Raw genomic sequence first — 15746 nt, forward strand, 5'->3', positions numbered from 1 at the left:
AGGGATAAATGAAAGTGAAGTCGCTCAGTCATGTCCGACTCTTAGCGACCCCATGGACTGCAGCCTACCAGGCTCCTCCATCCATGGGATTTTCCAGGCAAGAGTACTGGAGTGGGGTGCCAAGCATCAAACATAAGATACCTGAAATTATGTAGCACCCCTTCCAGAACTCAGGGAACAGTCATTGTGAACTGGCCTTGAGGAGGAATTGGGCCATGATATATGCATCAATTGATTAGATTTGGATAAATTAAGCTAAAGCATTTTGAGTGGCTTCCAGGCATCTCCCCTGACCTGCTACGCTGTCATTCTGCTGTGGGAGTTGAGCTGTCAGTTTCTCCAGTTAGTGCCCATCAGCAGAATTGATTTTTAAAGCAATAGTTTTAGCATGATGCAAAAGGTTTAGAAGAATAAAAACAGCAAACACCTGAGGGTGGTGTAGAGTGATGAAATTAGCCCTGTTTTCCTCTGCTGCTTGTTCTATAAAGAGTTTGGGGAACTGTCATTCCGAAACACTTCAAGTTAAGAACAAGTACAAGACATTTCACTACTCCCTTTGCCAGAAGAAAACGTACCATAAATAAGTAAAATTGACTTTATATGCAGTATGAAAGCTTTGTTATTTGTAAGTCTAAATTGGTTAGAATTCATGTATGACTAGTTTATCCGGTATTTGAAATGTAATCTCTTAAGTGTTTAGAAAAGTACTTCTAAGTAAGAATTCCTTGTACACCTTTAGTTTCATCATCTGTAAATGAAAATAAAAATAGTACAACTTTTTGAATTCCTAGTGAGGATTAAATGAGAAAAATTATGTAAACTATGTAGAATAGTGTCTGGGTATGTAATAAGCACCAGGTGTTAGCTATTTTCATTTTGATCTATAGATAACAATCATCTTATCGTGAAAACACCATTAGCATATGCTAGTTATAAAAACCACGTCTAGTATATAACTGGAGAGGTGACAGTATTTTGCACTTTTTCTGTTTTCCGGAGACATTGGACTAGGAATCACGTTTTCCCAACTTGAAGAAATAAAACTTTGGAAGGAGTAGAAATCCTGATATATCCAAGAGTTTAAAAAAAAATACTGTCTAAAGACACGAGTTGGCATAAAACATTTGCTATATTGTCTTAGTTCTGTTATCTTCTTTCACACTTCAGCATTTCCATAAGTTAAAATCATTTGAGTAAAAGCTGTCAGTAGGGGAAAGGTCAGAGTGTCTTGGGAGTTTCTGAAATCTCCACCCTTAGTTCACTTAACTATATGGCAATAACCTGGGTGTGAATGACTTAAAACCTTTACAACAGAAAATAGCCACATAATCCTTGAGGAACAATTCACACCAGCTGAGTAGTGATAAATCCCAATTGATTTATTTTTAGTCTCTGTCTTCTGGTATGTGTCACGTGATATGGCAAAGGTGCTGAACAGGTTTGGGAAGTAAGTTCTGCAGGCCAGTGAAGTTCTATTTGTTTGAAAGGGTGTAGTGATGATGGCATTAGTGTGGATTTCTCTGTAATTGTAACAAAGAGCACAAGCCTGGCAAAGGCAACTGCTTGAGAATAATTTCCTGAGCTAGAATGTAAGTGGAAGTTCAACTGAAGGCTGTTCCTGCCTCATGACACAGGACACATTCATGGCCCTCAGCTGCCTTGCCATGGTGCCTGAGGGTTCTGCCACTGCAGAAGACCCTGCTGTCTCCAGCTCCTACTGAAAGAGCATTGCACATATTACTAACATCTTCAGCTGATTTTGGATTAAGTGATTTGCAAAACTCTGTACCTCCCCCACCCTACCCCCCACCTTTTTATGATGAAAAATTTCAAACATACAGAAAAGTTAAAATAGTATAATGAACATCCATATAATTCAACATTTTAATTCAACGGTTGTTAACATTTTGCTATATTTGTCTATTTGTATATGTGTGTGTGTGTGTATATATATATATATTCTTTTTGATGAACCATTTTAAAGTTGCAGATAGCCAAACTTTTCACCCCTTAAGCTTTAAGCATATATTCCTGAGGACAGGGATTTGTTTCCTGCATAACCACAATACTATTATCACACCTAAGAAAGTTTGACTCTGGCTAGGAAGACTGAGGAATTCGGGTGCTGGGGAGACTTTTCATTATGTACACTTTTTGTACTATTTTTACCATGTGGATAGATTGTTTTCTCAAACTAAAAAAAACAACCTAGTATAAAAAGAAATACAACTTGAATGTGATCATTGTTTAAGAAAAGTAACCTGAAGTATAATACTGTAAGTATTAAAAACTGACCCCATGGGCTAAATATTATGAAGTTTTTAAAAAGCACTCCAAAGCAATATAGAAAAATTATGAATTAATAAATGAAAAATAACCTATTATAACTATGTAAAGTGCACAAGTGACATATTAGGTAATATATGAAGACATGAAAACAGTGGCATTGATATTGTAAACAAATTTTGTCTTTTCAAAAAGTCTTTTGAGAAAGTTAGTCATTCTTGAACCAACTTATTTTGTGAAAACTAAAAAAAAACTTTAGTTCTAGAGCAACATTTGAGGCCTGAGGCCATAGCCTGTTCAGGTTCCTGAAGAAGACAGTTGTGGCTGGCAGAATCAAGAGAAAGGTGGAGATTAATTAGTACAGCAGTAAAATTGTACCTGCAGGCTCACAGTATAAGGATAATGATGATAATAGCTAACCTGGCATGCTTACCAGGTGCCAGACCTTGGCCAAGCACTTTTCTCTCCTGGACTGAGTTAGTTCACTGCACAACCCCATTCACTCAGCCCTCATTCGTGAGCTGTGGTGCCATGTTTGGAATCAGACTGTCAGCCTGACTCTCAGAGGAGTGTTTACTGAGCTGCGCACACCTGCCTATCGGGCAGAAAGGTCCCCACCGGCTTCCTCAGTGTCTGGGCTCCTGCTGGCTCTGCCCTGGCAGGGGTGGTTCTGCCTCTTCTTCTGCTCCCTGCTCTCCTTGAGAGCTAGTACAGAACAGAGCCCAGGCTGGCTTGAAACCTGAGGCTGAAGAATTTACTGCTTGGCCCGGGGTGTCCTCTCATACTAGCTTTGGGCCACTCACTTCCTGTTTCTCCTGCGTGTGCCTGTGTTAATTTTGTCCCATTGTTCCCAAAACTGCGAGTGGGTTTTTGTTGCATGAGCTGGGGGAGGAGGACAACTATCAGAACTCCCTGAGCCACCCCTTTACCCCTGAAGGTACAGCCTAGGACAAAGTCCACACTTGTCACACCCTTTTTGGCTGTTGTCTTTTCTCCTTTGATAACTATTTTTTTCCCTCCTATCTCCAGTCTACCGCGAGATTAAACTATTTCCCAGGAATTCCTTTTTTGCATTTTCAGTTTCATTGTCTACCTATGGTTAGTCCCTCATTTTAATTGTCAGCTTGTACCTGAGTTAGTGCAAAATGAGGAACAAAGTAACTTCCTTGTAGATGTCATCTGAAGATAGCACAACCGTTTTACAGATTGCCTAATCTTCTTTCTTGGAACCCATTCCTTTACTGGGAACTCAGTGGAGCTCATGCAGTTGCAGAGAAAGAGGCTGACCCAAGGCTGTAGTGATTTTTTACCCAAAGATCAGCCCTGAGGGAAAAGATAAAAGTCACTGATGCTTGAGGAAAAGTAAACTAGATTTTAAAAATACTGTCTGTTTCACATGCCCTAGTCCTTAATTCAGCACATGTTACCTACCCAACTGCACAAGTCTGAAACACCAAACTGATTAATAGGGATGTGTTTTTGATCAAAGCTGGAATTTTCATAGCTTCTAAGTCAGGGTACTGAAAGGTGAAAGTTTCACACTTTCCTTTTAAACTAAATTTAGCTTTGTTTTGTTAAATCTTAACCAACTGACATTTAACACAGAGTCTTAATTAACCCTAGACTTCACTCTTGAGAGTCAATTTTGTTTACTCTTGATTTATTTTCTAACTCCTTTCATTCTTTCTGTTTTGACACACTAGAGGTGAGTTAGTTGAGACATCGCACCACTTTACTGACTTTGAAGCATTTAACGGTGAGCTGGGACCAGAAAGGCAGCTGGTTTCCAAAGGGCCACTCACATTCAGGTTGAATTTGACCAGAGGACAACTTCTCTAACTGCAACTAATTCTGTGTTCTTCAGTTTCTCACAGTCAGATCACCCGCCTCTACAGCCGGTTCACCAGCCTGGACAAAGGAGAGAATGGGACTCTCAGGTAGGCATTTCCTTTCTTTATTTCCTGCTAGTGGCTGAATAGCTGCTTTTATCCAGAGAGCTTACATCTGGCAGGCAGAGAGCACGGACCATTTCTTCACGCATCTTTAAGTGTTATTGATCCACAAGGGACTTAAACAGAACAATGGATTTACATTTATCACTAGGTGCTTGCTCCTTATCCCCCCGCCCTTGGTTTGATTGGCCATTACTCGGACACGACTGAGCGACTGATCTGATCTGATCTGATCTGGTCCTGGAAATGTACCTTCGGAAATTTCAGCTCTCTCTGCTTGGATTTTCCCACAGCCCTTCCCCAAACATGTTAGCTTTCAGGAGACTGATCCATAGCAAGCCAAGGTGGTCTAAGTTGCTTTGTCCTCTTTTCTCTAATTTCTCAACTCAACCCAATCCCTAGGGTACATCAGTTTATATGTATTAATGTTAGATAAGGTGGTCAGTATATTTATCTAGAGCAGTGTTTCTCAACTAAGGGCTATTTTCCCGAGTGGCCAAATACCTGGAGACATTTTGGATTGTCACAGCTGGGGAATGCTACTGATGTCTAGCGGGTCAAGGACAGGAATGTGGCTGACCATCCTACAATGCACAGGACAATCCTTCCTAAATGTCAGTAGTGCCAACGTTGAGAAACTGGTCTAGAGTAAGTATATGACTTCAGATTTACTGTGAAGCTCTATCATTTTATATTTGAAAATGTCTTGTCATAGTCAAATGAAATATCTCCTGAGCACCACCTCCCAACCTAATTCTTAAGTAACACCTAACTCTTGTTACTATTGTTTCTCAGCTTTGATTGACTGATAGAACAAAGCTGTTTGCCTTTCTGGTGGATGGCAAGAAATAATGTAGGCTTCTAGCACAGGTGTGGGGTTCGCATAAAAGGGGAAAGAATATAGTTGCTAAGCTTTTGTGTATAATCCTCAGGCAGAACAGCTTAGAAATCTATAGGGCCGTGTTTGTTTAGAGCCATGTCTGGTTTCGCTGGAAGCTGGAGTTGACCAAGATCATGCTGTCCAGTCATTAAAGTCAACAACTATGGAGTACCTATCATATGCAAAGACCACACTTGTACTTTGTCTTTTTAATTTAATTTTACTTTTGAGGCAAAAGACACATTACATAAAATTTACCATTAAAAAGTGTGCTTTTTAGTGGCATTAAACACATTCACAACACAGTTTAATACGTTCACGTGTTACCACAGTCTAGTTCTAGAACATTTTCATCAGCTCAGATGGAAACCTCATGCTCATTGAGTAGTCACTTCCCATTCCTCTTTCTATGGACATTTCATACAAGTGGAATCATACAGTGTGTGGCCTTTTGTTCACTCGCTCTTTTGTTCACTAACTCTTTCATTTTACATGGTGTTTTCAAAGTTCTTTCATGGTGTGTATCAGTACTTCTTTCCTTTTTACGGCTGAGTAACATTCCCTTTTGGGCTTCTCTGGTGACTCAGTAGTAAAGAATCCAACTGCCAATGCAGGAAATTTGGATTTGATCCCTGGGTGGAGAAGATCCCCTAGAGAAGGAAATGACAAGCCCACTGCTATTCTTGCCTGGGAAATCCCATGGACAGAGGAGCCAGGTGGGTTACAGTCCATGAGATCACAAAAGAATTGGACAGGACTTAGCAACTAAACAGCAACAACAGTATTCCACTGTATGCATAGACTATATTTTGTTTGTTCATTCATCATTTGGTGGGGATTTGAGCTATTAACATCTTTTGCCTATTATGAACATTTTTGTGTGGACTTATGTTTTAAGGATATAAACTTAAGCATATGTACTTGAGCATATACCTAAGAGTAGAATTATGGGTCCTATGATAATTTTATGCTTTATTTATTGCAGACCCACCAAACTATTTTCCACAGCTCTATACTATTTTACATTCCCACCAGCAATGAAACGCAAGTTCAAATTTCTCCTCATCAGCACTTTTTTTTAATTTATTTTTTAAATTGAAGGATATTTGCTTTATAGAATTTTGTGGTTTTCTGTCATACATCAATAAGAATCAGCCATAGGTACACCCATGTCCCCTCCCTCCCCAACCTCCTTCCCATCTCCCTCCCCACCCCACCCTTCTAGATTGTCACAGAGCTTCTGTTTGAGTTCCCTTAGTCATACAGCAAGTTCCCATTGTCTATCTATTTTACATATGGTGGTGTAAGTTTCGATGTTACTCTCTCCATGCATCTCACCCTCTTCTCCCCTCTCCCCGTGTCTATAAGTCTATTCTCTATGTCTCTTTCTCCATTACTGCCCTGAAAATAAATTCATTGGTACCACCTTTCTAGATTCCATATATATGTGTTAGTATAAGATATTTATATTTCTCTTCCTGACTTACTTCACTCTGTAAAATAGGCTCTATGTTTGTCCACCTCATTAGAACTGACTCAAATGTGTTCCTTTTTATGGCTGAGTAATATCCCATTGTATATACATACCACAGCTTCTTTATCCATTCTTCTGTTGATGGACATCTAAGTTGCTTCCATGTTCTAGCTATTGTAAATAGTGCTGCAATGAACATCGGGGTACATGTGGTTTTTCAATTTTGGTTTCCTCAGGTCATATGCCTAGGAGTGGGATTGCTGGGTCGTATGGTGGTTTTATTCCTAGCTTTTTAAGGGATCTCCATACCATCTTTCATAGTGGCTGTATCAATTTACATTCCCACCAGCAATGCAAGAGGGTCCCCTTTTCTCCACACCCTGTCCAGCATTTATTGTTTGTAGACTTTGCTCATTAGCACTTATCGTCTCTCTTTTAATTTTAGTAGATGTGAGTGGTAGACCATTTTGGTTTTGACTGCACTTCCCTAGTGGCTAATGATGTTGAGCATCTTTGTGCTGCTTGACCATTTGTATGTCTTCTTTGGGGAAATGCATATTCAAGTCCTTTGCCTGTTTTTCAATTGGAGTTTGTCTTTTTTGTTGTTAAGAGTTCTTTTTATATCTGAGATACCAGACACGATCTGCAGATATTTTTTCTTATTCTCTGAATTGTCTTTTCACTCTCTTTCTAGTGTTTTTTGAAACACATAGCTTTAAGCTTTGAAGTCCAGCTTACCTAACTTCTTTTGGTGTGCATGCTTTTCATGTTGATTCTGTGAAACCATTGCCAAGTCCACGGTCATGAAGATTGCCCCTATGTTTTCTTCTAAAGAGTTTTATAATTTTAGCTTTTATATTTAGGTCTTTGATTCATTCTTCATCACACCATGCGGATTGTGAAATCTGAGTTCCCCTACCAGGATTTGGACCTGGGCCCTGGCAGTGAAAGGGCCAAGTCTTAACCACTGGACCACCAAGGAATTCCCTCATTTTTGACTTTCTTATGTGTATATACACACAGAATTTTTTGGTATATTTATACAAAATGGAAAAAAAGAAAGAGGGCGGGGGGGTAGGGGGGGGGGCTTCCCTGGCAGTCCTGTGGTTAAGACTCCTTGCTTCCACTGCAGGGGATGTAGGTTCAGTCCCTGGTGGTCGAACTAGATCACACACGCTGTGCAGTGTGGCAAAAAAAAAAAACAACAACACAAGACACAACAACAAAGCAGTGTTGTGTGTGTAGCAATAGAAAGAAATATAAGAGTCAAACTTTATTTTTTGACCTGTGGATATCTAGCTGTTCCAGCAACATTTGCTGAAGAGACTATATGTATTTGTACTTGAAAAATAAATCAGATTAGAATATCTATATTTCCGTAAGCCCAAATACTTGAATAATTTACTAGAGTTTGGGATTATGTCTTTCTCATAAATTAAGATTTAACCATTAAGTGAAGATATAGAATTCACATTAGTTTTGTGTCCTTTTCTTTTTTCTAGAAAGTAGGTATTTATAAATGTGTATATTTTAATCACTTTCATGGTTTGCTGGGAAAAAAATGGAACATCTTTTGTAAAAGGAGCTGTTTTTCCTCAGAAAAGGTAAAACTTTTCACGTGTCAGCTAGTGTTACCTGCTCCTTAAAATGTAGGCAATATTTGCTCAGCCCCTAAAATGTAATTTCACACTCTCTGAAAAGCCAGTGAACTGACTCACTCATTTGATGCCTATCTATTAAATACCTGTAATGCAGTAGACACTGTTTCTCTTCTGGTTTCTACAAATTCTTGGTAGAGGAAAAGCTGGTAGGAAGTGATGGGGTAATTTTTTATTTCGTGGTTACCTAGATCTAGCTGACTTTTTTGTATTCAGCTTTACAAAGTGCTTGGTCTAAATTCTGTGCTTTGATCTCTGTCATGGATGTGGATCAAAATGTGAGGAAAACCCCAAGCCACCATGAGTGCAAGAGAAAATTACCCTGTTGTACTACATGGTAGACAACTGGCATGTTTCAGTCAACCCTTGAACAAGGCAGAGTTAGAGATGGTGGCCCTCTGCACAGTCAAATCTGAGAATAACTTGTAGTCTGCCCTTCGTGTACGCAGTTCCACATCCACAGAGGCATCCAATGACGGACCTGTAATACTATGATACTTACTATTGAAAAAATCCGCACAGAGATGGAACCATGTTCAAGGGGCAACTAAGTATGTAAATCATTTTGTTGTACCCACCCATTGTCAGGAATTTCACACTGGCTGTGCCTCCTGACAATGGCCATCTCAGCCTCTGGCCATCTTGTTAGATTGTCTTCCCCTTTCTCTCATTCTAGCCTTAGAGAATACCTGGTAAACTCAAAATTCTTTTTTTTTTTTCCAGATTCTTTTATGGTAATAGAGTGATGTAGCTGCCTCCTTTACTGCCTTTAGTGCCAGACTCAGCTCACGTTCTGTCTTGACCTTTCAATAACCCATCAGGGTACTCAGCTGAATACAAGTTACCTCCAGTCTTTTGTTACCTGTAACAGGTCCCACTTTCCTAAGAAAGTTATTAGGAGAAATTTTTTTCTTCCATATTTTCTTCACTTTCTTCTCCCAAGATGCTCTATGTCTGGGGCTTGAAGCCAAATTCTCCAGAGTGAGAGACTATAGTGTACTGTCCAAGACATTCTGTACTCCTTTTTTAAAAGTGTCAGTCTGTGGGAACATGAAGCAGAAACTATGGAAGGCTTTGGTTAGAAATGGAGCTTCAGCAAAGTGCTTTCAAAGGTTCAACTCCAAAGTATGTTTTATAAAATACTACATCCATGGCCTACCCATAGGTATTAAGTTAAAATGATTGGTAATCTTCAGATTGATATTTCATATACTGTAACTTCACAAATCTTACTTTCTTCAGGTGTCATTATTTTGAGTGAAATATTTCTCTCTCTGCCATTGAAATTGGTCTTTGAAAAGGCAACTGGGTCTTACAAGGTGCCCTGAAATGGTCCTTTGTAGGTCAGGTCAAGCTGAGAGCCTGGTCATTATCTGAATACAAAGAAGGCTTCTTTTGTTTAAATATCCTTGAAAAAGTGGAAGTGACCTTTGAAAAGGCAACTGGATCCATAAGATGCCCTGAAATGGTCCTTTGTAGGACAGGTCAAGGTGAGAACCTGGCCATTTTCTGAATACAAAGAAGATATCTTTTGTTTAAATATCCTTGGTACTGATCTAATCTGTGGGGTTAGATGTCAGGATAATGACTACCCTTTGGGTTGGGGAGCAGATAGACACAAAGGGAGCATGAAGGAAGGAAGGACAATATCTGGGTCCTGATTGTGATTGAATCCTTGATTTGGGTGCTGGTTATAATCTGCACTGGTGAAACATCATCATACTGAATGCTTGTGATTTGTACTCTTCCCTGTATATATGTTATACCTCTTTAAAAGTTTACTTTAAAAACATCCTGTGCATTGAGCAAGTTTAACATTGGATCTTCGTCAGATATTTTCTTTGATGTAATACCATGATGAAAAATATTCCTGGGTATTAAGTCATGCAGGTTAAATTGACTCTAGGGAGCAGTACAGACCAGTTAAACTCTGCAAGGAAGTTATTACTGAAACTACTAGTTGGCCGTGTTGTTATATATCACTTTTAAAAAGATTACCTGTAATTTTTAAGAGATTGTGTCCTAAGTGGTAGCCATTTATCTGCTTAAAAACTGAGTGCCTTTGAGATTCATTTTCTTGTTTGACTTTATCCAGAGGATAGATGATTTCAGTATCCTGGATAAGCTCTTGCTTTGTACAGAGTGCTCTCAGTCATTCCATAATGGAGTTTCACAGATGAGAACCATGATGCCAATCTAATTCTCATTTTTTAATTACAGTAGGTAGTCTTTTTTTTTTACTCTCTTGAAAGCTTCAAATATATCTTCCTGATGTTCTGAAATTTCACAAAATTATATCTTTTTGTGGGTTATTTTTCATTATTCATTGCTTGGTATCAGGTGAACTTTCTCAATCTAAAAATACCCCTTTGAATGGAAAGTTTTCTTCTGTTATTTATTTCCTCCCCCTCTTCTTTCTTATTGATTTTTATGCCTTTATTAGTTGGCTATTGGACCATCATGACTCAGTTTTCTCATGTTTTCTGACTGGTTTTTTTCCTTTGCTTTCTGGAGGATATCCTCAAATTTATGTTATAGACCTTTTGATGAACTTGGCTACAATCACATTTTTAATTTCCAAGAAACTTTCTTGTTCTCTGACCTCTGGTCTATCATAGTAGCTTATATTTGTTTTATAGTTGCCAAAACTTATCAAATGTCTATTGGGTTACTTATTAGAATATTTCAAACTCTCTTTTGTTCCCTGAATTATCATTACATCTATTCATCTTGGGGCTTCCCAGGTACTCAGTGGTAAAGAATCTGCCTGCCAATGCAGGAGACGCATGTTCAATCCTGGGATGGGGAGGATCCCCTGGAGGAGGAAATGACAACCCACTCCAGTATTCTTGCCTAGAAAATCTCATAGACAGAGGAGCCTGGCAGGCTACAGTCCATGGAGTTGCAAAGAGTCAAACACAACTGAGCCTACACACACGCTTTTCATCTTGATCTTACTCTTTTATGTTATTGATTTTTCCAAAATGCTGGTGAGCCTTAATTGTCCATTCCTATTTATGAAAAAGCCTGGATGGGGTAATGTAGAAAATGGGCATAGGTTTGTTTGTGGTTGGTTTCTCACAGGGCTTTCCCTGGATGGAAGGACTGACGACAAGCCGTCTATACTCTGAGCAGGACCAGTAAGTTGGTAGACCTTTCTTTAGGGCGTGTGGTTAGGGAGCAAGGGGACAGATTTGCAGTTCTCTTCCCCCAATGAAAGGACTGTGGTCCTGGGGAGCCAGCCTCCCATACTTGGCCAAAACCCTGCCCAGGTGGCTCTTCCAGTTTCTTTCCGTAGCAGCTCCCCATTTTTATCCTGGGGACAAATGGTTTTATGTTCCTGGGATGGGTGCTGGCAGCAGTGGGCAGCTGGCCCATTCTTTAAAAGTTCTGGTAATTAATTTCCCTGAATGCTGTTAATACTTCCCTCGCCTGGCAATTCTGAGTGTGGTGCCTTGCTGAGGCTGCAGGGCAGAATGGTTATCAACTCTTCTACTTTGACTTATCACTACATTTGTGTCTGTTTTCTAACTTCCAGAATTTGTCAGAATTCCTTGTCTACTAACATATTCCTCCCACCCTGATTGTTTATGTCATGGCTGTATTCCCATGTGTAAAATTTTACTGACATTTCAGAGGGGTTTAGAGAATGAGAGGAGGTAAACGTGTGTGTGATCACTTTCTCAACCAAAAGTCAGATGCAGCTTTGCAAATAAGTGACTGGCCCTAGAATACTAAAATAAGTAGCAAAGACTGGATTTAGAACTTTGGCACTTTATATGAAAAATTCTATTATAAAACAGAAAACCAAGATCGTTTTATCAAGAACAGTCAACAATAATAAACTGTATATTGTTTAATAGTTTATAAACTGTTTCTTAATACTCTTATTTTTGTATTGATATTTTCAACAGTATTCCCCTTGATCTTAGAGACATCATTGTATATACAATCTAAATTCTAAGAGTAGAGTTAAAAAATGTCAAAAGACAGGGTTTAGAACTTTACTGATGTTGGAAATCCACGACTAGATTCCTCATGGAGACTGACAGAGTTAGGCTAGATTGTGAACTCACCACTTGACACTAGACCTGGTATTTTAAACTGTCTTTTTGCAACTAAAATTACTTAAGCTTGTTAGACAATTACTTAAGCTTGCCGTCTATGGGGTCTCACAGAGTCGGACATGACTGAAGCGACTTAGCAGCAGCAGTTAGACATTAAACTGAGGTATGTGGCCTTGCAATTCACATTAGCCTTAATCTTCTTTTAAAAGGAAGTAGTTATTGTTTCTTAACCACTGTCAAACAAGAGGAGCTTACATTGTGTTGATAGTGTGGACTTTGTATTACAGAACATATTATGTAATAAGAGCTTAGTACATGTTTGTTGAATTATATAATCACGACCTCCATAATTTTCTTTAATAATTTTAAGCAACCCAATTATCTTATGAATGTCTTCTTCTAGTTCATTTATTGATGTAAAAATTATTACTTTGAATGATGGAAGATTAGAATCCAGAGTTATTATACCAGAGCTTTGCGCTTAGTCCCCTAGGTCATTTCTTACCTTTGTCGCCACCAGATGTGGTGTTGTTTAATTACTTAATTAAGCACCCTGTAAATGTTAAACCACAAGAGGATCAGAGAGAGAGAGCTGAAGGCACCTGGGTAAAATATGAACATTTTGTTAGCATCTTGTACAGAGAATGTAGAGGAATGTTTTATCTCTTCTGTTAGTAAATGTCTTGAAAGCAGGAGTCATCTTTTTGAGTTTAGATCCTTTTTACCCGCTTCTTATCTGGAAATAATTGCAAACCTACAGAAAAGTTACAAAAATAATGCCAAGAACTTCATATAACCAGTACCCAGATTTACCACTTGTTAACACTTTGCCACATACTTTAGTGTGTATTCCCTATAACTAGGAGATTCTCATAGCAAAATCAAGAAATTTAGCATTTTCTATGCATTGTATAAAATTCTGTGTTCTATATGGCCCATATTCCACATTGATCTATTGACTCAGTAATGTCCTTCACAAGTTGTTTTTTTTTCCCTAGTCTAGGATCATGCATTGAGTTCTGTTGTATGTCTCTTTAGTCAGTTCTCTTTGATCTCAAACAAGCCTCTGCCTTTCTCTGTCCTTCATGACATTGATATTTTATAGATATATTGTCTCTGTTGTAGATAGCTTTATATTTCTGGCATAGGATATCAACCCAGGAATTTTTTTTTTTTTTTTTTAAGAAAATTGTTCCTAAACATTTTTGGGGAGAGCACCTTTCTTTCAAAAAGTTTATTTAATATGGGAAAGAAGTGTAGGCTTTTTAGGAAAAACAGCATATGTTGTGAGTTACAGCTGTTATTTAGTCCCAGACTTAGTTTTAAATTGCAGTTCTTCTACTTTTTACCTTTGTAGCACTGGACAGGTTACTTTGTGTCACTGACTCACAACTTCCTCAGCTTTGAAAGGGTACAGATAAAGTGTTGACATGAAAAAATGAGATAAAGTGTATTGACAGAGTAGCACATGATGTGTATAGGGTGAATGGAAATTAACAATACTCACTTTAACAGACTTTAAGTTGTAGAGGATGACTGCTCTTGCCATGTTCAAGGGTTAAATACTTCTCTAGCTCTAGTCTGTAGAAGGCACTGGAGAAAAGTCCAATCAGAGCAAGGAAGCATGGAATCAGTTATCACATTTTGTTCTGTACTGAGAACGCTTTACCGTCTGAGCCACCAGGGAAGTCCAAGACGTAAATATCATCTAAGAATTCCTTGCATTTCTTAAGTGCTGTATATCTTCTTACCAAGGGTACGGAGGCCCCTCTGAATTTTTCCTCCCATGTTCCAGCTCTTTGGTGTTTGATACTTTGCAGTTGCTGTTCATTCTACAAACTTAATAACTAAGTGCAAAATGGTCATGTTCAAAGAATCATTTACAAGGACAGCTTAGTATTTGCTCGTTACTGACATAACCTGTGTGCTGAATTCATTGGAATGTGACATAGTCAAATCTGGCTTCTTCCACTCTTGAGCTGGTGCAAGAAACACTTGGCAGCTATTAAAGTGCTATTCTTTGCAGTTATTTGGTATAATTTGCCACAGAAGTAAATTCCAGGAGGTAATATTCTTGCTCGGTTGTACTCTTGCATGACAGAAGGAGTTCATGCAAGGGCCAATGGTCTCTAACCCAAGGTGATTCTCTTGGCAGCCGGGAAGACTTTCAGCGGATTCCAGAACTTGCCATCAACCCATTGGGGGACCGGATCATCAACGCCTTCTTTCCAGAGGGGTGAGTCCTTGCAGGTGCTGGACTTCCTTTTGGAGGCTAATCTGGAGTATTGATATTGGTTGGGTCATCTCAGACCATGATCTTCCTCCTATTGGACATTCCTAACTCAATCATATCTACAATATCTCTACCCTCTCCCTGTTTTAAACTTCAAATAGGTATGTTAGCCCATTTTCACAGTTCTGTCTTTAATCTCTCTTTATCTTTGATGTAAAACTAAACATTTAAAAAACTATAGAGATAATTTCAAATTTATAGAAAAGTTGCAGAATTTGCAAATAGTATGACAGACACTTTTATGTCTTTTATCCAGATGCATCTGTTGTTGTATTGTTAATATTTTGCCTCATTTGTGAGTGCTCTCTGTCTCAGTCCTAGCCAATAAAAACATCATTCAAGCCACATACATAGTTACTACAAATTTTCTAGTAGTCACATTTTAAAAAGTAAAAATAAACAAGTTAAATTAATTTTGGATAAACAAGCTAAATTAACTTTGGCAATATATATTTTATTTAACCCCAATATATCCAAAATGTGTAAATCAGTATTTTAAAATTATTGTACTATATATTCTTTTTCATAAGAAGTCTGGCATCTATTGTATAATTTATACTTAACCATACCTATCAAGTGCTGCTGCTGCTAAGTCGCTTCAGTCGTGTCCGACTCTGTGCGACCCCATAGACGGCAGCCCACCAGGCTCCCCCGTCCCTGGGATTCTCCAGGCAAGAACACTGGAGTGGGTTGCCATTTCCTTCTCCAATGCATGAAAGTGAAAAGTGAAAGTGAAGTTGCTCAGTCGTGTCAAGTGCTATAATAATATAAAATATGTTTCTTCCAGCTTTATTGAAATGTGACTGACATGTAACATTGTATAAATTTAAGGTGTACAACATAGTGATTTTATATATGTATATATTGAAAAATGATAACCATAATAATATTAATGAACACATTCATCATCACATATAGTTATTTTTCTTGTAATAAGAGCTTTTAAGATCTCTCAGCAGCTTTCAAAGATACAATTCAGTGTTGTTATCTATAATCACTAGGGTATATATTTTCACCCTCAGAATATATTTATCTTATAATTAGAATCTGATACCTTTTGACCACCTTCATTCACTTCCCCTATAGTGTATTTTATTCTAATATATTATTGATATTCCAGTTTTCTCATTTTATCC

General features: G+C 38.3%; 1 protein-coding gene across 1 annotated transcript in view; it reads left to right on the forward strand.

The window, feature by feature from the left end:
• The window catches only part of CHP1 (calcineurin-like EF-hand protein 1), a 35893-nt gene that overhangs the window by 2781 nt on the left and 17366 nt on the right, over nt 1-15746 (forward strand). Inside the window, exons 2-3 of the mRNA XM_010847982.1 lie at nt 4151-4223; nt 14473-14553. Of these exons, the coding sequence (XP_010846284.1) occupies nt 4151-4223; nt 14473-14553 (154 nt within the window). The remainder of the gene's footprint in view (nt 1-4150; nt 4224-14472; nt 14554-15746) is intronic.

The sequence above is a fragment of the Bison bison genome, unplaced genomic scaffold (genome assembly GCF_000754665.1).
Source record: "Bison bison bison isolate TAMUID 2011002044 unplaced genomic scaffold, Bison_UMD1.0 scf7180017864259, whole genome shotgun sequence".
NCBI classification, from domain to species: domain Eukaryota; kingdom Metazoa; phylum Chordata; class Mammalia; order Artiodactyla; family Bovidae; genus Bison; species Bison bison.